The sequence below is a fragment of the Misgurnus anguillicaudatus genome, chromosome 22 (assembly GCF_027580225.2).
Source record: "Misgurnus anguillicaudatus chromosome 22, ASM2758022v2, whole genome shotgun sequence".
In the NCBI taxonomy this organism is placed as follows: Eukaryota; Metazoa; Chordata; class Actinopteri; order Cypriniformes; family Cobitidae; genus Misgurnus; species Misgurnus anguillicaudatus.
This window is the reverse complement of record NC_073358.2, coordinates 7,887,280-7,912,218: the sequence shown is the minus strand read 5'-3', so window position 1 is coordinate 7,912,218 and position 24,939 is coordinate 7,887,280. Positions and strand designations below refer to the sequence as shown.

At 39.1% G+C, this 24,939-nt stretch overlaps 2 protein-coding genes across 4 annotated transcripts in view; one reads left to right on the top strand and one right to left on the bottom strand.

The window, feature by feature from the left end:
• The window catches only part of pappab (pregnancy-associated plasma protein A, pappalysin 1b), a 127,587-nt gene that overhangs the window by 19,633 nt on the left and 83,015 nt on the right, over nucleotides 1–24,939 (top strand). For both annotated transcript variants that reach the window (XM_055200624.2, XM_055200623.2), the window contains exons 3-7: nucleotides 4,856–5,001; nucleotides 5,295–5,588; nucleotides 6,076–6,268; nucleotides 9,050–9,171; nucleotides 12,280–12,781. In XM_055200624.2, the coding sequence (XP_055056599.2) occupies nucleotides 4,856–5,001; nucleotides 5,295–5,588; nucleotides 6,076–6,268; nucleotides 9,050–9,171; nucleotides 12,280–12,781 (1,257 nt within the window). The remainder of the gene's footprint in view (nucleotides 1–4,855; nucleotides 5,002–5,294; nucleotides 5,589–6,075; nucleotides 6,269–9,049; nucleotides 9,172–12,279; nucleotides 12,782–24,939) is intronic.
• The window catches only part of LOC129440985 (uncharacterized), a 171,553-nt gene that overhangs the window by 118,733 nt on the left and 27,881 nt on the right, over nucleotides 1–24,939 (bottom strand). The gene's annotated exons all lie outside the window — the stretch shown is intronic.

Here is a 24,939-nt window from a genome sequence, read left to right as displayed (position 1 = left end):
TGCTCATGTCCGTGTACCATTATCACATCCTAAGCCTTCAATTTTAGTGTGTAAGATTTCCCCACAATACACTTATATAAATATACATTTTCAGGCATATTGTGCCAAACGGTCACCAAACCAGCCTGGCCAAATCGCAATATACAGAAGAGATGCATAACTATACAAAACATCGCAATATTGAAATATCATGATATGCTGATTCCACAGGGTTGAGATTTTAAAAAATGTGGCGTAAAGTTTCGAACATGTTTTAATAGCAATACCAATTTTATAGTAAATATATAGTTGTAATATGCACATGTGTCTACCTGAATGTACGAATCTTTTGAATTATCTCAAGCAGTGTTAAAAAAATATCATAATGTAAGATCATTTTCTGATTTTGTGACCTTCAAATGGTCGTTGCAATCATAGGGCTTTTATAATCTTTAATCTAGCTGTGGATCCAACATCTACCATCATCATTTTGAGAAGAACTTGAATGCTTGCTACGCATGTCTTCCATCTCTTGGTTTTGGTTAGAAGAGATACAGCTACAGCCTAAAACTCGCCAGATGTTGGGTTTAGTCTTGGGGGTAGGATTAGGATGAAAACAGCGGTCCTGGCTAGATGGAATACAGCTATGGCCTAAATCCAGTGAAATGTTGGGTTTAGGGATAAGAATAGGGATTTAGAATAAAAACATTGCTTGTCCGGCGAGATTTCATAAGATTTTGACTGTTGCCGTATAGCCACAACTCTATCTCTTCTCACATTACGTCTTCTCAGCCAATCATCATGGAGAATGACTCTTTTAGGAGTTAACATTCCCAATCCCATTTACAGTCAGTTGTTTTGACCCTCCCACTAAGGTTCACCTAGTTATTTATCTACTGATGTAATCTGCATGCTCTTAAAAGTTGTTTGTTTAGGTTAATTGCTGTAATCCGCACATTTTAATTGTGTACGATAATTTTCTTCCAAATACAATCCTTTTTAACTTTCCAATCTGGGAACACTGATCTCAAGGCCTTCACTCTTTCAGCAAGACCGACGTCTTTACAACATGTAGTGCCATGGTACTTGGGTTACAGGAAAATAATTGACTGAAAACGGTCAAACTGCCTTCTAAATCTGTGTCTTCCTTGGACAATACATCAAAAAGCACTACAAAGTAATACATGCTTTTTCATAATGTCTAGGGCAGTGGTTGGCAACTAGGGTGGCCATTCGTGCCAGTTCCGCCGGACACGTCCTGAACATGTTTTCGGGTGCGTTCTCCGGAAGGCGCGTTGCTCGACCGCATACGTCATCGAGGTTCTCACATTTCAGTTAAAATACATTAGAAAATTAAGATTTATTTCTTTTAAGACATACAACCATTGTAGTTTTATTCTTACCTTGAAATGTAACGGGTTCTTTTCTGAAATTGAACCCGAAATATTAAGCCTTGATGACGTATGCGGTCGACCAACGCGACTTCCGGAGAACGCACCTGAAAACATGTTCGGGACGTGTCCGGCGGAACTGGCACGAATGGTCACCCGATAGGCAACGTCACTCCTGGAGTGCCGATGTCCTGCAGAGTTTAGCTCCTGCCCTAATCAAGCACACCTGAACAACTCGTTAAGGTCTAAAGAGTCACCTGAAAACTACAGGTAAGCAAGGTTTTATCGAGGTTAGAACTAAAATCAGCAGGACGTCGGCACTTCAGGACCGACGTTGCCTACCCGAATTTAGGCTAATCCATGAAGAACCTGGGTAACAGATCTTTGTATAAGGAACGAGGGTATTCTTTAATTTTGAATACTGGTGGTGGGTGTTTAGCATGTTCGCAAGTGTTGGAGGTACAGTAGAGGTGGAAGAGCGCTTTGATTCATTTTCATACTTTGGAAATGTTTTGAGAGAATTATGTGAGGGCCTCCCATAAAGACAGAAGAGGAGAGGAGACGTGAAATACTAGACGTCTGCTTAACTATGAATATATGCATGGTTACATGCTGTTGTACTTATGGAAATGCACGACTCCAGCAAGCCGGTATTTATCACACTGGAGAGACTTGTCTTTGTTTGACTTGCCTGACGGTTATCACTACAGGCTTGCATGGGAATAACATGCCCGGTGTGTTTGAGGTGAAATAATAAGCATTTTAAATGGGCCGTGTTTTGAACGATCCAAATGACACAATGCATTCCTAACTAGACAGGGCCGGTGACCCCTGACCTCAAAGCTGGCTGCGGAGCGGGGCTCAGGTTTCCGTCCAAATACAAACTCCCTGTGTGACAGCCTGAGTAGGGCCATTAAATTACAGAACACTGCTTCTCTTGACAAACATTGACACATGCTCACATACACACAAACGCTTTCTGTTTATTTACTCTTTGGGGCTTTTCCGTCTGTCATGAGACTGACGTATTTCAGTATTGGTATGGGTCACATAAAAAAGAAAATTTTTTCATTATGTATTCACCCTTGTGTTGTTCCTCGCGTATTGTTTTCTACGTGGAACACCACAGGAGAAGTTTAAAAAGCACCTATTGTCCGATTCACATTTTTACATTTCCATTGCAAAAAGAATGCAAAAGATACAAACACTAACGTTAAAGATGACCCAAGTTATCGTCTTTTCTTGGACTACAACAAACACACGGATTCTAGGCAACAGTTTACTTCCTGGAATTGGTGTTGTAGACAAGACCGACATTATCATAATTCCTCCCGCTTTAGACTCAGCCTGTACTGTAAGTTAACTCCTGTTATCAACCAAATTTTTGAAAATGGTAAGGAGCGTCACATTTCCGGCTGACGTCAGAGGTATTCAGGCCAATCACAATGTCCTGATTAGCTGGCCAATCAGGGACACATAGCTTTTCAAATCCGTCCATTTCAGGAGAGAAAGTGAAATCTGGAGCTACAAAAATGTACGATACGTGGAAAATAATGCGAACAAATTGTTTTATACCAATTACACAAAGATGCAAAACACTCTAAGTGCGCCTGTCATGTTTTTTTTTGTAACTGAGCATTTTTATCAAGCTCTTATTTTTAGGTTCAGTAATTTAACTTTAATTGCAATGAAAAGGTTATTAGTAAGAAATTGAAATGCCTTATTTTCACAAAAGTCACTTTAGTCGTTTCATTGGTATTTAACAAATTTGACTGTCTTTCGCTGCAAAACCCTCTAAGTTCATGCAAGGTTTTTTGGTGAAAACTTTTTGCAAGTTGCAAATTACTAAAGATGCAACTAAAAACATTGCAAATGAAGAAAGTCAATGCAAAAATGAAGAAACTACCACTATTACGGGCGCTGTGATCCATGTAACTGCCACATACAGGTTGTATTCAGGTAGAAGTACTCACAAGGGACTCAAGTTTGAATGTGATCCACGGTTGCTTTGCACACCGTTGTTCATCCAATTCATCTTTCGTGCACTTAGAGGACTTTGATGAAAAATCGATGTGGCTTTTAATGGATTCTGCCAACAAACTGATATTTTCGAATGGCCTGAGGCTAGGATTGAGCAGATTTGAAGCAAAGGTATTTGATGTATAATACACGCGAAGAGCATTTGGTTATTTTTTCCATTATTTCAATTTTTTATTAAGATTTGTCTGGGATTTATTTTTTGCTTATTACACGGCTCTCTGGAATGCTTGATTCTGATTGGTCAGTTGAGACATTTGCAGGTTCGTTCTTTTCAAATAATAACCGCTCCAAAATAATAACGCATAGCCGGACTACTTGTACGAGTAAAATCGCTCCACGCCATATAAAGATCAATAAAGATTACCTTTTGGCGCCATCTTGTGACAAACACTGGAACATTTTGACATTCATTTTAACATGTACGGAAAAAACAAAACATTTAAACAGTGGATAGAAGAACGAACAACGACAAGACACAGACAGCTTACTGAGACTGAACTTGACAAAATAGAGCATGACAGCTACGAAGCCAACACCAAAAAAAAAAAAAAAACAACAGAATGGGCATTAAAACTTCTCAAAGACTGGCTAAAACAAAAAAATGGAGACAGACAAGTATGAAGCAGAGGATCTTAATAAGGTATTACGATCATTTTATGCATCTGTGCAAAGTTTCGCGGAAGGATAAAAATGTTAATTTAAAACAAATGCCAATATAATGTTTCAAATTCATATTCATGTCCAGTTTTTTTCTTAAGTGGCAAGTAGCCGTGTAATAAGCGGGATAATGTAGAGGCAGCCGGTAGTTATTGGGAAATAAGCCCCTTCAGTGTGATACAAGACCCTCCGCTTCGCGTCGGGTCCTGATCACACTGTCGGGGCTTATTTCCCAATAACTACCGGCTGCCTCTACATTATCCCTTACTTGTCGGTCTCTGTAAAAATAATGCAAAATAATTACCAAGTGCCAAGTTACACAGTTGGGGGCAAAAGTGACATAATTTAACACATATGAACATATGATTGAATCTTGGGATAGCCGAGTCCGTGAAGAATCCATCTATGGATCTTTTTTATTTTTTAGGGGAAACGAAAGAGCCTTCGATTTGGGACAGCCTTTATTGCGGCCCCGTGACATCATTTGCCTTCAAATACGGCCTTCGACGGATGCAGACCCTGAATTGGGATGCACCCAGCAACAGGGCAGACACAGACATGACTCGTGACACATACTAAAATTTGTCATTATTCACTTAAGAACCACTATAAAATCGAAAACTGGATCAGTCGAGTTGGTGAACCAAGACCAAGCGGTTTATTGAAAAGAACAGGGCCAAAAGAACAATTTTAAGTATTTTTTGGATTGTCAAACAGGATTTATTCATATTTCTTTGATTTTTTGGGATTAATGTGACAAAATAAACTTTTTTGTTCATCTGTCTTAGGGCTTACATGAATGTGAAGGAGTTGAAAGAAGTTTTGAATTTGGATGGATCCACACACTTGAATGTCTTCTTTGCTAACTCATCTGATGAAGACCTGGCTGGTGTGGCAACTTGGCCCTGGGATAAAGAAGCTTTAACACATTTAGGTAAATAAACACATCAACCTGATCTTACGTATGTGTATAAAGGTTTTAAAAAGGATACCTTTATTTTTATTTTAACTCTTTAAAGTTTTTAGGCATTTTAAGGTGCTACAATGATGTCAGAGTGCAATGGTAGCAAACATAATTATGCACGTGAGGTTTTGAGTCTAGACTATCATTTCCTTTTCCAGCCATTATTCATCACAAATAGCACATTAAACATTTAAGAACGAATTACCAAAGTATGAAAACGATTCCACTTATGATACCTGCTCTCCTTTCGTCTATTTTTTGAGGTGGGATCGTGCTAAACCCTTTATTTTATGGCACATTCGGCCACACTCACACCATGATCCACGAAATCGGCCACAGCCTCGGACTGTACCACGTCTTCAGAGGAATCTCAGAGGTGGAGTCCTGCAACGACGCCTGTTTGGAGACCGAACCTTCCCTTGAAACGGGAGATCTGTGTGCCGATACCAACCCCACACCTAAGTACAAGTACTGCAGAGACCCAGAGCCGTGCAACGACACCTGCGGGAGACGTCACTTTAAAAATACTCCCTTCAACAACTACATGAGCTATGCCGGTGAGACGTGTAGACACAAGCAGAAATACAGCGGGCACCAGATGTATTCGGAGACTTAAGCTAAACTAAAACAAATGAATGCATCAAATGATTTTCTAAGAACTGACTTGATTTTTTTGGTAGATGACTGAAGTCAGTAGCCCTCAAGGTTCGCACAGGTGTCCTCACAGACTAAACAGTCATCACATTAACTATGGATATGTTCCTACGTCTGACAACAAGAATCCAAACATGTGTATATCTTGATTTCCCAGGTGTCTATTTTTTAACATGTTTTGCATAATTAAATGCATTTCTATTTTGTAATTTGTTACATTGGCATTCATGCATTTGAACCGGAGCTTAAGTGTCCAAATGCGTTTTGGGGTCAGTGAACATATTTAACACATCCACACACAAGACTCCTTTCATACAGGCGTGCAATGCACCTGCACTCACTTATTAATAATATTACGAATTTTTAAACTTGATTTTTGTTTTCCAAAAGATGACGGCTGCACAGACTCTTTCACCATGAATCAGGTTGCGAGGATGCACTGCTACCTGGATCTCGTCTACCAGTCTTGGAGACCTGTCAGTAAACCAGCTCCTGTTCCTCTACCTCCTCGAGTAACAGCGCAGGACCAGGACTCGCTTACGCTGGAGTGGTTCCCAGCACTCACTGGACATTACTTCGACAGGTGAACTGGGGACCTAAGCTGTTGTTAGATCAGCTGTATCATATAAATGATATCATGCTGGGGTTTTTTAACCCAGTTTTGGGTCAAAAAGGGACAAACCCAACATGCTGAGCTGTAATTTTATTTTAATTTTGGGACATTTTCTGGGTTAATTTAACCAAACAGATGGTTTGTTTATTTTTGACCCAATGCTGGGTAAAAAAACGTCTTGTGAAGATCAATATAAAGAGGAAATATATCATTTCAGTTTTCACTCTCAGAAATAAAGGTACAAAAGCTGTCACTACCCTTTCAAAAAGTTTACATGGGTGCATATAAGTACCTCAAAAACGGTACATATTACGGCATTCCTAAAGGGCACCATCCCAGTGACAACTTTTGTACCTTTATTTCTGACAGTTTTGGTAGTTTATTGATAAGTAGTTCATAATTCTATTAAAAGCACAAAATATTTTGCATTAAAGGTCATGTTCTTCCTGTTTTTTTATAAGCTTTGATTGTGTTTACAGTGCGCAATATAACATGTGTTTATGTTTCACGTGTAAAAACGCATTTTTTTTCACGCAATTTACTTATAGCTGTTTTTACTGTCCTAAAAACGTGCTGATGTCTTTTTTGTTCTGTGAACTCCCTCCTTTAGAAATACGTATCGAATTCTGATTGTGTAGTTTGTTTAGTGTGTTGTGATTTGATAGCAGCTTAGCTTAGCAAAGCCGTTTGAGCTAGCGACTGACATATTCCTGTGGGCGGAGTTTAGTCAAAAACTGTTTTACCGACGTCATTCAACTTGGACTAGAGGGCTGTAGTCCAAGCTATCCGTTCGCTGTAGGCTTTGAAAGGGGACTTGGCAGTGAACTTTGAGTTTATATTTTACAGGTATTATTTATTCTCTAACAGCAACATTAAAGTTTGAAAAATGGGATCCGGAAAAATAGGACCTTTAAAGGCACACAAGGCAAGTCTGAGTATTATTTTTCTACTAGCTCCCCCTAGTGTCTGGGAGTAAATGCTTTCTATATCTGAGACTTTACGAGACTGAAGGACACCGGGTTGGATACAGCGAACTTGCAAGTGGGGTATTCTTCCTACAGACGGTAGGGGTGGGCGAGAGAGTCTTCATTCGTCATGTAATGAGTCATTTGCATATACCAACTTACGAAGATGATTTATTAACATAAAAATGCTGCCTTGTGTCCCTTTAAAATAACCAAAAACCCTTTGCACAGTGTGATTTATTTCGTTAACATACTGTTTATGCACTTACGATAACCAAAATGTTTACAACAATATTTGAATCCAGAGAAATTCGCAATTTGAAACCCTAGTAAGGACGTACACTGTAAAAAGTAAAAAATGGATCCAAAAATTACTTTAATTGGTTAACGCCTAAAACTGATTTTTTAAACCTAAATTTTCCCACTTTTAAGTGAAAAATGTAAGTTGAAAATGTTTAAATATTAAAGGTGTTACCAATTGATGTCATTTATTTATTTATTTATTTTATTTTTACAGTGTAGTATTACTGGGCCTCATTTATCAATCTAACATAGAAACGAGCGCAGATCTGGGCGCAAATATCATCTTATGGCAAGGTTCACGTGCTTTTCGTAAAAAAATTCGCCAATCTCGTCGTACGGATAATCATATGTTGATAAATGTGCCATATAAAAATTATTTTAATTTAAATACTACGCCCACATAAATAATGCCTCGCCTCTAAAGTTCATGACGGAAAGAAACGTAACCCTGGCACAAAGAGGAACTTCTCCATGGATAGTAAACTTCAAGTTCAATGAAATAGCTTGAAAATAGTCCGAAAAATTTTGGAGTTTGCATCCAGATTACTGAAGAGAAATTGATCTTACACCAAAAAACACTTGAAGAGTTTCGTTGCAAAACAAGATATCCACCGTTTTTTTAATTGTTCAGAAATCTCGTTTTTTGGTTGTGCATTACAATTAATTTCAATGCAACTGCAGTTGGTTTGTTTTGATTTAAACCTTCATAACTTAAAAAATACAGCTAAGTAGCACCATAAAACAAAATAATAACATGATAACGTAATAATAAACATGTTTTGACAAAAATTTTAAAAAATGGATTTACCTCGTTTTGCAACGAAACTCTTCACTTGTTAACCTTGTAATTTCAAGCAATGTAATAATTAATATAATTATTATATATGTATTTAATGTAAGACAATACCTGTGATGCAATTCCCACCTTTTAGTGTATTTAGTATATTTACAACACAATTCTTAATACATACGCCAAATTCCACTTTTGCGTGCATATGATACGCCAGTCCTTCCCATTCACTTAAACGGTGCATCTTTTTTTTGCCGTTTTATTTATGGTTTCTCAATTTTTGATATTTTTTTATCATTTTGCCTTGGGTTTAGGGTTAGAACAACTTTTTGTTATATAAAAATGACATCCTAACCAAACCCCAACTCCAAGCGATCACGGCTTAAATATAGTCAAAAACATGGAGAAACCTGTATATTAAATAACCTCCTTAAGCAAATCTCCAATCTAACCCTAAACCCAAGTGAAAATTGTTTAAAAAACAGAAAAAAAGAGAAACCAATAAATAAAACAACAAAAAAAGATGCGCCATTTAGGTGAATGGGAAGGATTGGCGTATCATATGGATGCCAAAGTGGAATTTGGTGTATGTATTGCACGATTTTCACACTTCGTGCTATTTATACGCATCTACATTTTTTCGCAGTGTTGCTATTTCTAAGTTGCTACCTTGGCTGTGTGTTGATTTCCTAGAGAAGTGGGATCAGTTTGTGGCAGATGTACGGAGATTGGCGTCCTCCTGCAGTACGCCTCCAACTCCTCCTCGCCCAGACCCTGTGCCCCGTCCGGCTCCTGGAGCCCTCGTGAGGCAGAAGGTAAGATGCTATTAAATCTGAACAGGCATTTCAGACTCTAATATTATCCAAAAACCATGCCATAAAGGCCATTATGTGGTGCTTTTGGAGGTCAGCATTTTTAAGAACAGATTGACCACTCCAGAAAATAATCAAAGATCGTGCCGTCACTTTTAAAGCGATCTGACTCGTTATCGATTTACCTCTGTCAGCTGTTATGGATGCTATTGGCACTGGCGTCCAAAATATTCTCTTAGCTAAATGAGGAAAACTATAACGTAATCACTTTAATATTACGATCGCATTGCGCCATTATTAAGTCTCAATACGTACACAGAGGCCTTCTTGAATCGTTTTTGGACGTTTCCTGTTTGGATTTAAGCTGATTGCTTTGGCAAAGTCTAAAGAGACCTGTTTCTGTTGACACTTGGAAATTGTGTTTAATTGGTGAGTGCCTTTCAAAACCATTAATGTGTAGTTTTATTGAGTCGGATAAATGATTAAAGCATTGCACCCAACACAGGATGCCAAGCGAGGCCAATATTGGACGAAGAGGAGATGAACTAAAACGTGTGGAAAAAATTAGTCATAGGGGTTGTCATAATTTTTTTTATTTTCTCATGTGTTTATTTTAAGGTCTGAAAAATTTGGACATATGGAAGAATTGGTCCATAGAGCTTTATGCACACCAGTGAACGTTTTTTTTACCACGGGGAATGAGTCATGTTTTCCTGTGCCCTATCAATGGCCCTGCCCTCGTACTTCAACCTTTGATCCGGTATCGCAGAACGAAGCCAAACGACCATACTCGGGTTTCTCCCATAATAACAAATTTGAACAATCCAGTGTGGTTGTTTTGTATTTCATGTAATTAATAAGAAGCCATCTTAATAAACTCACCTGAGTGCTCACCGTGCCCCAGACCCATAACATGAATTGACGTCGAAAACAACATTATAGACCTACATTCCAGGCGCTGGCTGTTTTTCTGTTTAATTACTTAATCGCTTCATTTGGATGCTTTTAAAAGTCAGGCGGGTAAGGCCCTAAGTGCATGTTTGCGTCCTTCGAAGCCAAGTTGGCCCAGCGGCAGCTACACACAAGTCAGCTGAGAGAGGCATGCTCAGGCTTGCCATGGCCACAACGTTTTAACTATGCTTTGCACTTGGACGGCTTCCCTGGTGTAACTCCATTGCCCGGGCCATCTTTCCACTGTTTACAATCGGATACAAAACCTGACTTTGACAGCCTGCAGCTGGTTTGAAGCACTGCCCTTTACCGTTCACCTGCACGTCTAATGCGTGCCCTCGGTCCTAAATCATCGAGGAGGTTATACGAGGAACCCCTCGTGTCCTCGGTTGACTTTTGCAATTGGCAGTGTTATAGAAGTGATGCCCTTATCGTATTGCCGGAATTCAAGAAACGAACGAATATGTGCAAAGTCATCGCAGTTTGCCATACAAATTACGTTGTGGTCGATTGTGGGATGCCAAAGTTGATTGAAAACACGAATAATACGAGACACAAAATCGGGAATGTTTGGAATGGATTGCGTCTCCGTCCACCTCAAGAGTCTGTCTGATGCCAGACTTTACTAAGACTGGCCGTGGCTATGTCAACAAGACAAGACAAGTGAGTTTTACCGACCAGAACAAAACTTACGAAACGACAGGAGCTGGCAGAAATTGTGTTTTGGCACCATCATGCATCATGACTCAATTAACCATATACTAACCATAACCATCTAAAGATTTGAGTAAATGGAAAATTGTATAGCTGGCTTGCTTGAAAAATGCACTTTCTCTTAAGAACTTGAATGAACACTCCAAAAATAGGCTCATTTTCCAGCTCCCCTACAAAATAGTCCCCAGCTAGGTAACTTTTAATGTAACTTGTGTGACGGTCACTTTGAAATGTAATAAAAATCGCAACTTTCTGTTGGTCTTCGTACACGACTGAACTACAGAACAGTGAAGTGTTGAATAGGAAAAATATCAAAACTCTTTGGTCACCTTTGAGCGCGATGCTAATGGTCTAATCAGATTCAATAAAATATGCTAAGCTATGCTAAAAGTGGTACTGCCAGACCCAAAGATCAGCTGAATGGATTCCAAAACTGTAAAAATCAAATATTTAACTCTAGGGGAGCTGGAAAATGAGCCTTATTTCAAAAAAGTGAATGCTCCTTTAAGACTGTATCTGGCTCAGTCCAATTCCCCTTTTCCATTTATTATTTCTTACTAAATTCCCTTGATCAGCAACTGATATACATCCATGGGGGACCAAAGCGGGAGACATTTAGGACAAAAATATGCGGTTGATATTGTAAAAATGAATCCAGTTTCAGAACATCCCAGTTTGTTTTGGCCCTCCGACTGAACAGCAAATACCCGCTCTTCAACAACGGTGATATCTGAGTCTGCGGCGCTAATCTGACTTGTGAGGGAGGTTACCTAGATGTTTGGCTGAGGTCAACCAAATAAACATAACAAATCTTTTTTCCCCACATTTTTTCCATTTGTCATGTAACTTGCAGTCAGTTTACAAATGATGCTTGACTGAGGTCAACCAAAATAAACTTTCAAGCAGGTTTTTCCACACGTTCTTTTCCATTTGTCATCTGACGAGTTTGATCAAAAATCATTAATTCAGTGAGGTTACTGTGACCCAAAAAGTATTTGGACATCAAGTCGGAATTAAAAATATCTTTTTAACACCGGCACACTTTTCAAGCAAACCATTTCTTGTAAAACAAAAGTCGTACTGTTAAAAATGAAGACTGAAAATATTTGGGCACATTTGGTCGTATTTAAAGTGATGATGAACAGCATCTGGGCTTTCTCTGCTCGGACACCTGTGTGAACTTGAGGGAAACTGACTTCATAATTACCGAATTGCAAATGAATTCTTAAAAAACTTGGCTTGCCAAGTGCCTGATATTTTGTCATCAAATGCAATGACGTACTTGAATTTACTTTTAGGGGGCCACTATACAGTTTATTTGCAACAAGATTGACCAAATCTCTTTAGTTATTTCCTATGCATTTGGATGATTATGTGAACGCATAAATACATGAGCAAGTGACAAATCTGGGTAATCATTCAAACTTAATTCACTGTTATCCTTAGGTCCACCCGATGTGGAGCAGGCCTGTGAACCGAGCGTTCGCACATGGAGTCCCAATGCTGGACTAGACTCGAGCAGCGTTGGCTCAGCGTCTTGCCCACCCCAGGGCTGCATGCTCCAGCTAGAGTTTGCATATCCACTGGTACCCGACTCCCTCACCGTATGGGTCACCTTCTTTTCTTCAGAGGACACTGGGCTGCCGGCAATCCACGACGTCCTTCTTCTGACGATCAGCGGTAACAACATTTCACTGGGTCCACAGTACGTGTTCTGCGACACTCCATTAACGCTCAAGCTAGACGTGAATGAAGAAGTGTACGGGGTGCAGTTCTTCACCATGGAGCAGCATCTGGAAATTGATGCCACATTGCTGGCTTCAAAGCCGGACAGTCCTCTGTGCCAGGCGTGTCATCCTCTGCACTATCGTCTGATTCGCCAGCCATCATTCACGCACTCGCCGCATGGCCTGATCCTTGAAGAACCAACTTTGAGATATGTGGACAGGTACAGATAAGAAAAATTGTCTCTCTATGCTCAACCATTAGCTGACCTGTAATATGACCCTACTGAAAAATCCAGCTAAGACCAGCATAAGTTGGTGAGCTGGTTTTAGCTGGTCTCCCAGCTGTGTTTTGGTCACTTTTAAGCTGGTCTAGCTGGACTTAGCTGGTAATGCTGGAAGACCAGCTGACCCACCAGCTTTGCCAGGCTGGGAGGACCAGCTTAGACCAGCTACTGCCACCTTAAACCAGCCACCAGCTTATGCTGGTCTTTGCTGGATTTTTCAGTATGGGAAGCTATGATTTTACGTTGCATGCCAATGATTTCAATGCTTTAGTCCCTAACAGTTCCGGCTGTGTGCTGATGTGTATTGTGTAAATGTCTTGAGTACATTGTGTGAGGTCTTCAGACATACTTCTTAGGCTCAGGGTTGGGGTCAGCTCAAAGAATTTCACAGCCAGCTTGTTGTCATCTGAGAGACACACGTCAGAGTGCTCCCAGGCAGTTTAACTTCATGGGATGCTCATAAATTGGGAGCGGACACAAAACACCGGGAGGCCACTAGAAGTGACCATACTTGTCTTGGTTGACAGCACAAACCTTAGACAGATAGATAGATGTATGGAAAGATGTGAAGCAGGTAGATCAGTGATCTAGGAGGTCTATGACCCGTCAGAAAGATCAGTCCTTCAAAGGTATTGCTAATTTGTGGCCTTAGAGGTCCTGGGATATTACATTTCTGCACTACTTCAGAAGGTCTTGAATTAGTTCTGCTTTGGCTGGATGAACATCCACAGCTCCTGCTTATCTGCTCAGCAGGAAGGACAGTATGGGAAAATGAGTTTGGTTCAGTATGATTTTGGTTTCCGCTGCTTTACGAAGATCAGTTGATTAAGGGTTACGAAAAGGCTAAGGGTGTCACAAAACTAAGTCACAACCTCGAACTTTGAATTAAAAAATGGAATCGTCGATGCTTCCCCGCCCCCATGTCACGTCCGGTCGGATTGCCAAGTGGGAAAAAAACTTGTGTGCGAGTCAATCTCCTCTAACTTAGCTAGCTACAGCCAGTCAAAAGATAGCATGGCAGATGCAGGGAACACCACACAAGCTGCTCTTTACATGGGAAACAAAAAACACCAAGCGTGCAAAGTACTGACAGGAATGTTCATCCGACAGGAAGTTTCGTTTTATCAGTTATGTGCATGTACCATATTTTTCCACTGGCAGCACGACTAAGATGGCAGGGCAACTCCGGGTTCAAGGTCAGATATTATATCTCATAAAAGTCTAGTCTAAAAATGGCATAGCATTTTTAATGCTTTCAAAAAACTGTAAAAACCGAGAATCGAATCGTGACCTTAGAATCGAAAAATGTAAATGGAATCGAGGATTTGGACAATCGTGACCCCCCCTGGAAAAGGCCCTGTCATACAGTTTGATTGTTGACATTTGAATGGGTTGTGTACATCTTTAGTTTGATTTTCTTTAAAAGGTGTAGCTTGATGGAAACAAGTACTTTTATGTCAAACGTTGACGTGCAGCATAAAGTCAACTATATGCAAAAGCAGAAACGGAGAATAACACAAACATGACACCTTTGCAATGAGGACGGACTTTATTTTTTCTTAGATTCAAACAGTTTTGGAGACATTTTGGATTGTTTTAACAGTTATGTACTGTACATGTGGTTTGTGGATATTTTAATGCAAAATTATTACATTTTGTGCCTTTAAGTTGTAAGAGTGTGCGTTCTGGTCAACTGTTGTCAACTCCCTGCAATGCATTCTTGATCAATGCATTTTGTCTTTTAAGTTTAAGGCCCTTTTTTAAATCCATGAAAAATTAGTGGACTTTTAAGCATCCATTATTTTCTATCTGCCAAACGTGTCTCATATTAACAATACGTAAATGAAGACTTTAGTCATTTGGAAGACAGGCATTGTCTCAGTTTCCTTTTGTGTGTAATTTGGGTTGGGCTTTTTTTCCAGAGCTTTTGAATGGTGGGCCCTCCAACAGCTCATGGCTACACCTCAGTCGGCACGCTGCCAAGCGCTGTACGTTAGCTTTCAGAAAAAAGCGACTCGGTAGACATAAACAGGGCCCCATGTGAACCCACTGAACTTCGCTGTCCTCACACCGGCCTGTTTAGGATGTCTTCTTTGTTTCCTCGAGATGTTGGAAAGTACAGTAAATACAGCGACAGCTGCTATGGCCGTACGTTATCGCCGCGCACATGGCTGTTTGAGAAAAAAAATGTGCAGGTTTGTAAAACTCTGGCAATTTATCTCTTTTAGCTTGAAAAAGAATCCAAACAAAGCTCTGTATGATTAAAAAGTACCAATTAGCCGACATATCCAAACATACATTAAAGTCGTGTTTAGTTTGTAGTAGCGCAGTCCAAGTTGTGTTAGCGGGGTGTCGAAATTCATCAGCCAACAGCGTCATTCTACTCAGATATACGGTGTGGTTTTTAATTGAAAAGGTTTGCTTTCTACGTTAATTCCCCGCAGCTGCAGTTCCCAAATGGTGAGAAAATGTATCAGTGTTTCAGCAGGACCGTACTGCTCTTGGATCAGCTCTTGCTTTGTCTGCAGTTTTTCAACACATAGCAAAAGTGCTGTTTATAAAACTGTTCTGAGCTTTCCAAATCCAGGAAATTTATTATTCAGTACCAGCTTGAGAAAAAAAATCACTTAGCAAACAAATGATACCTGACATTTATTCTGTGAACAGGGTATAAGACCTGAAACGTATTTACATTATTCCGAATATGTTGTCAACCTCACACTGTTAGAAAAAAGATACAAAAGTTGACGATTTGGGTACCAATTTGCACCTTCGAGATACCAATATGTACCACTGGAGTACTAATATGCAGGGCCAGATTAACACTTTGTTATACCCTGGGCAACAATATTCAAGGGCCCCATCATCACGACCCCAGGATCACCATAATATGGTCATATACAGAATATATTACTGTATTATAGAGAACATAAACTCAATACTTCAAATTCTAACTGTCATCAGGTGTATTTTGATTTACAAATATTTAAATGCTCATACAAATGCACTACTATGTCCCCTATTAAAGACATTCACTCACATATGATGCTATGAAAACTAAACACATCAGCATCTGTATAATCTCCGGGCTGTAAAAATAAACTGGCGGTGTAGAAAAGTCCTGGCTAACTTAGCTGAGTTGTCCTCGTCGTTGACCGAAGCTCACTTGACAGAACTTTTTAATTAATAAACATTTTAGATGACCATGGATTAACTCTAATTTGCATAGTCATTGATATAAAAAGCTTATTTTTTGCATAAACAAGCATTGTCTAAAAATGAAAATAGGCTTTTATTAATTATTATTACAAGACCATCATATAGCCTAATATTAGACACCCAAACCAAAGTGAAGAAAATGATCTTTAATTTGAAGTCTGAACTGAACATCAACGCAGACATGATTTTCCTCACAGAAGTTTAAGATCATATAGGCTACATCTTGAACGTAGATATATAAATGAAGACAGGGAAAGTAAGTTTAACACTGTGAAGCACAAGCAAACATGCTGGAAGGCAGCTAAAAACCATCAGGACATAAACACTGGCTTATTTTATTTTATTGGAGCCTTACCTCCAGATAAGGTAACAAACTGGATTGATGATTTAAATGTTGTTTACTCACACGTGCGTTGTTAACTCTCCGGATTTTATGTTGTGCACCAGTGTTGTAGTCGAGTCACCAACTGTCGAGTCCGAGTCGAGTCTCGAGTCCCAGTGTTCGAGTCCGAGTCCAAGTCCGAGTCACCAAAGAAGAGTCCGAGTCGAGTCCAAGTCGAGTCACCATTACCAGAGTTCGAGTCCGAGTCGAGTCTCAAGTCCCCAGTGTTCGAGTCTGAGTCGAGTCTCAAGTCCTGTATTCGAGTCTGAGAGTGCCTACATGTCTCCACTTTGGGACCTTCAAAAAAACTGATAAAATGTATTAAAAAGGTTCTACATTAAACAAAAATGACACCACTGTCACGATTCCAAAGGGAGTTTATTTACTGATTTGACATACACTTTGGAACACACTTTGTAACTTTACGAAGCAATCAAAAGCATGTGTGTACTTCCATTGTTGTAAACTTGTGATTGAGAACTAGCGTAGAAAATTTACAAATTTAATTTGTAATCATGCTGCATTTTGTTTTTTGAGGAAATTAGAACAAACAACTGAGTTGGCTTTGAAGTCTATTAAGAAAACATCCTGAAATGATTTTCTTTAAAAAACAATTTATTTTCCATAGTAGGAGTCATTTTTTGGACCCAACATCAAATAGGAAAATTAAACTGCAGTAGCCACCTTTCAACCTGAAGAGGGCAGCACTCAGACGTTTTTACACCATATATTGTAGTATTGAAACACTTTATATCCAAACGTACATCAAAATCAATGAACAGCACTAATAAACCATCATTCTTACAGATCAGTAACTAAATAAACTTGGATTAGGGTTTAGTTACTCTTTTTAAGTTATCAACAGACAAAAAATGCTGTAATCTGAACCAGACATACATTAACCCTAGCTTCTTCTGTTTGTTATATATGCTTTAGTCAGTAATATTTTTTGAAAAAAGCTAACGTTAGGCAATGGAAAGCATTTTACTTACTTTTCTGGGTGCATCCGTGACAGGTGTCTGTTAAAGTTTGAGGTTGTCCCAGTCTTTTACCTACACACACAACATTTAGCGCTGCTCTTTCCAACATTAGAAGCAAAATTCGCGTAGGCGAACTTCACGATCCGGGGCACGTCTTTCTGCATTTTACAAATGTGAACATTTAGCCCGCGAATCATGCATCATGCATTGCACGAGCGTAAAAGTTAGTGACGTCAGTGAGTGTGTTGTCAAGCAAAGAGAGCGAGAGGTAGCAGTGTCTGTGAAGGGAGATCGCGGTCTTGGGCACGAAACAGGAAAAGTGTAACACCTTATATAATTTTTTATAACATATTTAGTCAAAAACAAAGTGATGAATGCTCAAGTATATATATTGTATATATCCTCGAGTCCGAGTCCAAGTACGAGTCATCAATCCGCGAGTCCAAGTCGAGTCACAAGTCCAGAGAATGGATTCTCGAGTCGGACTCGAGTCCAAAGAATAGTGACTCGAGTCGGACTCGAGTCCGAGTCCAGGACTCGAGTACTCCATCACTGTTGTGCACTGCTCCACTCGTTCACTACTCCTCATGGTTGGTTTGTTGACAGTGTCGCGTCAGCAGCTACACTGCAGGTTTGACTTCATTTGGCGCTAAGCAGACCTATTGGTGATGTCAAAGTACCGCGAGAGCGATTCAAAGCAGATTTCTCCATGTGATAACTGGAATCGCTCTCGCGCTACTTAGCTGTCACTCGCTTGTATTTCTCTACTCCCCAGTCACTTTCGCGCCGCTATAGTAATTTGATTTCATACGCCGATAGGATCGCGCAGATACCTGCGTATCACGTAGACTACACCACTGTTTATACTTTACATTTTCTGGGTTTCTGATGTCCTTTTCCTTTTTTAATTTTACTAACGCCTTGCGTCACGTAATGGCGAACCTTTGACTCACCCACCTCATGCGGACTGACCAATGAGGAGAGGGTCTTAACCTGAGGCCCTCTCTTCATTGTTCAGGCCGCATGAGACTCAACCGCTCTCAACTCATGTTCAAAGTAATAGGCAGCGCACTGAGCGCAGCGTCTCTCTTTGCAGCGCAAAATCCCGCGTTGACAGTTTGTTTAATATAAAGCGGCCAGAGGGAGATTACCAGATACAGTATTTTGCTCATGCCCTTGCTGCCCTGGGCCCTTTGGAGGTCTTGGGCCCCTGGGCAATTGCCCAGTTGCCCATATGGTTAATCCGGCCCTGCTAATATGCACACTCTAGGAACAAAGGTGTACTTTTTGAAAAGGTATCGCACAAGTGACATCTTTCGTACCTTTTTTTTTGAAAGTGCAGAATATCAAACAAAATTCCTAGACCACAAGACCAGTCTTAAGTCGTACACGTATATTTGTAACAATAGCCAACAATACATTGTATGGGTCAAAATGATAATTAGGATATTGAGGGGGGTTCTAAAACAATTTTATGCATTTTTACTTATTAATAACGTTTAAGAGTTGGATTTCTCGTGTTTAAAAACAGTTTAAAAAGCAGTTGGACGTGTGACATAGTATTTCTGTGCCGAAAGCGCTTCGCCAGGGTTCGTACAAGTTTTGGAAAGATTTTTTCGGACATGAAAGATTCATACGTTACAATCTTGCGTTATTTCTTTTATGGGCAATGTCAGTGCAGAAAGTACAGTGGAAGTCCTTATATGGGCACTTTAAACGGAATAGCTCACACACACCAACCCGGAGAAATGTGTTTTTGTTTGTGAGGGAAATTTAAGCTCATTCAGCTTCAATGAACCCAACATTATGGAAACTATGGATATAGTTTGTTTACCCAGGGTAGCAGGGAAGTTGTGCATGCTTTTTGTTTAAAGTTGGATTTTGAGTCGCAGGCGGTAAGTAAAACTGTATCAAATGTTTGTTTTGTTGTCAATCGGCATTTTTAAGTGAATAATGTAAACAACACGAACGTAGTGAATCGCAAGTTATCAGAGATAGTGGGATAATGTTTTGTGTGTTGGTTGCTCGTGACTCGCTCCGCCCACGGTACGTGTCATGGGGGTCATGATGTAATACTACTAGGTACTCAAAATTAACATGATATTAGCATAAACAGCATGTTATGTGAGCTTTAAGTAGTTTTCCTACTGTAAATATATCAAAAATGTATTTGTCATTAGTATTATTATGTGTTGCTAAGGACTTCATTTGGACAACTTTAACTTATTCCTCGCCAACCATTTTTTGAAAAGTTGCCCGCAGCATTTTTTGTGATTTTCAAAAATGTTCTTCTAAAAATACATAAACATACAAATATATCACATGAAAGAACAGTCCCTCTGCTTTCAAACAAACAATAAACAAACAAAACAGGGGGGAAAAACTTTCATGCTATCTATATTTTTTTCTGAAATAATTGCATTTTTGTGAAGGAATTTTGTTAGAGATCATATTCAGAGCAATTATCAAAACATACATATAGTTTAAAAATAGAAAATAAAGTTTTGGCTTCAGTTTTTTTCATAAATTGGGTAAGTAATAATAGTAATAGTGATAATAGAAAATAATTGCGGTATTGCAAATTAACATAAAATGGCGGGGAAAGAGTTAAAGGAACAGTATGTAAGAAATTTATATCAATTAATCATAAAATGGCCCTGATATGTCACTAGACATTAAGAAATCATTTTCATTTCAAATACTTATATCACTGACAACAGTGGACTGGCCAGAATATTGTAATTTAAAAAGTGGAGTTGCAGCCCTCAACTGATGTTTATGTTGTCATGTTGTGTATTGGCCACCAGTTGTGTGATTGCAGTACCAGTTTTAGCCACAAGTTTTGTGATTGCAATACCAGTTTTGGCCACAATCCTACATACTGTTCCTTTAAACTTTAATTTTCTCAATATTTTGATTTTTAAACACCCTCAGATTTCAGATTTTCAAATAGTTGCATCTCGGCCAAATATTGTCCTATCCTAACAAACCATACATCAGTGGCAAGATGATGTATAAATCTAAATTTCAAAAAATTGGCACTTATGACTGGTTTTGTTGACCAGGGTCACATATGAGGTTCAAAGTGGCTTTCCATATGTTAGAGAGTGAACTGTTCATAAATTGTGATCTGTTAAAGTCTTAAAGCTTTGTCTCCTATAGACCCCTTCACGGTTCACGTCACAGGCGGTTCCCACTGCCCATGTCGGGGTCAGAAAAGTCATTACAGCAGATTGAGTTGCGTATTATTCGGTGTCGTCAAAAATGCCTACTTGCGTCGTGAGCTGTGAAAATCGCACCAGGTCTTCCGTTAAGTTTTCGCGATTCATGCAGAATCTCAAAAACAAAAAAATACAACATCTGCGGCTGCAAGCAAATTAACGTGCAGACTGGAACAATGCAAATATCAAAGAGGCTTGTGTTTGTAGTGCTCACTTCATTTGAGGTAAGTCATCATTTTTCAGCCCTGTTAGATTGAATTAGAAAGCCTGGATGGTATGAACAGTTTGACCCCATGCTGCGCGCGCACCCGATAGTCATTCACTGTTACAAACCTTGAAGGGGTCTATACATCAACCATCATCGACTACAACGATTTTAAATGATCACATAGAGCCAACACAGGTTTACAGCCTGTTTTTCTTTAATTCACACAGTATATAGCAAACACCACTTGATGGATCTCCTGGGTTGGGTTGTGGTCTGACCAAACATGTGTGGTTTGGTAAATTATACGAGCGAGGTCACGTTGTTGTGTTTAACCGTTCGGTTGATGACATGAAGTCTGATTTTGATTTCAAATGACAAATTATTTCCAATCCTTCGAAGCAATACAGCTTTCAGGTCTTCTGTCATCTTTCTCCTTTTGGAATGGCCAGCAGCTGCACCAGGGGCATTTATTGGATTTCTTTTGAAGGTATTTAGAGAATACTATAGTAAGACTTTACCAGCATTTGGCATTAAAGAAAGGTCTGGTACCAAAAGACCGGTACTGCTGAGGTAGATGAGTGTGCTGAGGTAGATGAGCGCCAATGAAGGCTTGTATACAGTACATCTAACACATGCAAAGTTTGTTGCATTAAAGATCAGTTTAATTTGACACATGATAAATGTCTTAAGGTTATTTCTGTGCTTTCTTATTAAGATGTTTGTAGACATTAACATGCATAGACGCATTAAATATCACAGAGGTGTGCAAAATTATCTGAGAAGTGTGTAATGTCCAAAAGTTTTTGGGTTACACTTAGCTTTATAAATGTGACTCCAGCAAACTCCAGTATAAAAAATGATATCAAATCAACATATTTTTGTATTACTTTAACTTATAAAAAAATCAGTTGTTGAACTTAAAGGGACACTTCACTTTTTAAAAAATAAGCTCATTTTCTAGCTCCCCTAGAGTTAAACATTTGATTTTTACAGTTTTGGAATCTATTCAGCTGATCTCTGGGTTTGGCGCTACCACTTTTAGCATAGCTTAGCATAATTCATTGAATCTTATTAGACCTTTAGCATCACGCTCAAAAATAACCAAAGAGTTTCAATATTTTTCCTATTCAAAACAGCAGGCGCAATGATATTACGCACTGGCCGAAAATAATCCCCATCGTAACTTTCAATAGCAGGGGACTATTTTCGGGCACTGCGTAAGATCATTGCGCCCCTGCAGCCATGTTACATTAGCAAAGTCCATGATTATTACGCCAGAAAGAGAGTATCCTGTAAGCCCAGGTTGATTGAACTTAAAAAATGTATGGAAACTCGTTGCCCTAAAAAAGTTAATTTTGCCTGGTTGTAATAACAATTAATTTTAAGTTTAATGTACTTAAATTTTTAATTTCTTCCAATATTCCTGCACTCTTAACCCGGATTAGTTGACATTACTAGAAATTCGTGAGGAAACCTGTTGCATGTAACTTTAGTTTTTATCACTTTATATTACTTTTGATGTTATAAATGGTATTATAACTCAAAATTAATGTCAATCATTTATTAAACGTGATTCTCCACAGAAACACACACAAAACTGTGGTTTTGACATACATTGTATACTGTGGTGAGAAATACAATAAAATGTTCTGAACAGGGTTCATGTACGAAATCACTGATCACCTGTGGCCGTTTGCATAAAACTTTAAGACTAGCTTTAAAAGTAAGTCATGATTTTTTTTCTTCAAGACTGATCATAACTGTTTTAAGTATGTTACATGGAAAGGTAGATTGGTCTAATTTAAATCCAAATAATAAGACTGATTAGCCCTAACTAATTGCTAGTTAGTCAGAATCATACTTAAGACGCAGTCTTAACGTCACGGCTATGTTTATGCAACCGGCCACAGAACGGTGACTTCACACAATGATAATTTACAACAAAACAACATCAATAATATAAGAGCTTCAACCTATATGACATTTTATTAACAAATATTTGAGTAGAGAAAGTTCTTATCAGTTTTTATTCTGTGAAATAGCAGAAAATAATCAAAATATTCAGGCGCAAAGGACTATGGGTATTCCTCACAACATGAACTAATACTTTTAAGTTCATTTTACTTGAATGTTTTAGTTTAATGGATTTGTAAGCTTAAAAGTTATATCAACTAAACTTTTTAAGCTTTGGCTTCAAAACAGAAAATATTAAGTGATGTTTACTTGATTGTTTAAGTAAAGAGAATTTCTGGGTTAACAGTAGAAAATCTCAACTTTTAATTTTCCGTCAGTCTTAGTACACGATGTAGCTACAGAAGGGTCAAGTTTTGGATGGAAAAAATGTCGAGACTCTTTGGTTATTGTTTTGCGCGATGCTAATGGTCTAATCAGATTCAATGGATTAAGCTAAGCTATGCTAAAAGTGGTACCGCCAGACCCGGAGATTGGCTGCTTAGATTCCAAAATGGTAAAAATCTAATGTTTAACTCTAGGGGAGCTGGAAAATGAGCAATCTTCAAAAAAAAGTGGAGTGTCCCTTTAACTTGTTAAGTTGTGTCAACTTATCACTGGTCAAAACTTAAAAAAAGTAGGTTGAATGGTTTGCATTGGACTTCATGGTGCATTTGTTTACAGTGTGGCTTTTTCAGTATTGGACAGCTGTCTGATCATTAAAAATCCTTAATGATCTTTTCCCACTCCATGATTACTGCCCATTTAAAAATTGTGAAAATTAGAGGTAAAGACATGTTCCCCCCTGAAAGATTTTTACTGTTGAGGTAGACTCATCTGTTTTTAATCTTACACAGACCTCACTGAAGGGGTCAGACAGAGGGAGGGAGACACCGGTGTTTTTCGGGTATGTGGGAATGAAAACAAAACTGCAACAGAGACAGAACCGCAAAAAAAGAAATGAAGCGATTTAGTGAAACTGGTTGGAGGTTTTGGCTGCTTTAGCGTCTGGTTACCTTCTTGTTTCGTTGCCAGGCTTCTTCCTGTACACTGTCACTGTTCTCCCTCTCACCCTATTGGTTTCATGGGATAAGAGTGAAAGACTGGTAGCTGCGGTGTTTTCCCACACTGCCGCGGGGTATCCCGCACGGGAAAGCCATGATGTCACGAGCTACCACAAATTCCAGCACAGATGCTTGAAAAATATTGTTATCGTCTCGAAAAGCAAACACAGGAAGGTGGTCTGACAGATGTCAGTGTGTGTGTTAGGCGTACATGCTCCTTTATGCCTCCTTTTTCCACGGTAGCTCTGTGTTTTCTCGGGGTTTAGTTTAAACGTCTTAATTTCCTGCGTTTTATGCACTCTGTTCGTGCTTGTTTTTTCTTCTCAAGCATTTTGTTTGCTGGTCAAACTGTCTTATTATGTGGTGATGTTTACAGCCTGTTTGTTTTGTTGTTTTTTATGTCCATCTGTTCCTGTAGCTCAGTTGGTAGAGCAATGTGTTAGGAACGCAAAGCATAAAATAAGGGCATAAGGATAAAAATGTATGGCCTAAACTAAAGGCATTGTGAGTCACTTAGCAAGTATCTGCCAAAGAAAAAAAAAAAATGTTGACTGTCATTATTATGTTGGCTTGAAAAAGCCAACATACTGTTATTCATCTTAATCTTATTATTATTCTTCTTCTGATCCCCACTTTTTCTGACTGTAACTCCTCCTAGAGCTTTCAAGCTACACCCACAAAACTTTACAAAACTTTTAAGACTGGTACGTAGATTTATGCTATGACTTTTCTAACTGATGGGACCTACCGAATTCCTAAACGGGGCGCTAAAACACCCCAAAATTTCCATTGACTTAACATTACGACCAACTTTGACGGGTCATAGCTGCGAACGAAAAATTTGTAGAAACTTGTGGGTTATCACAGTTGAAGAGGCTGGCAGGCTCTGTAAGAACATGCATCACATAGGGGTGTAAGCTGTACCCCTGGGGTGTAAGAGGCCCCCAAATTTCCCCATTGACTTATAATGGGGCAGGAAACACGCCCATATAAGGGAAATAAAAACATCCCAGAAGAAATATCTTCATTCTAGAGTGTCGTAGAGACATGGGGGTGGGCTCATTTTACTCA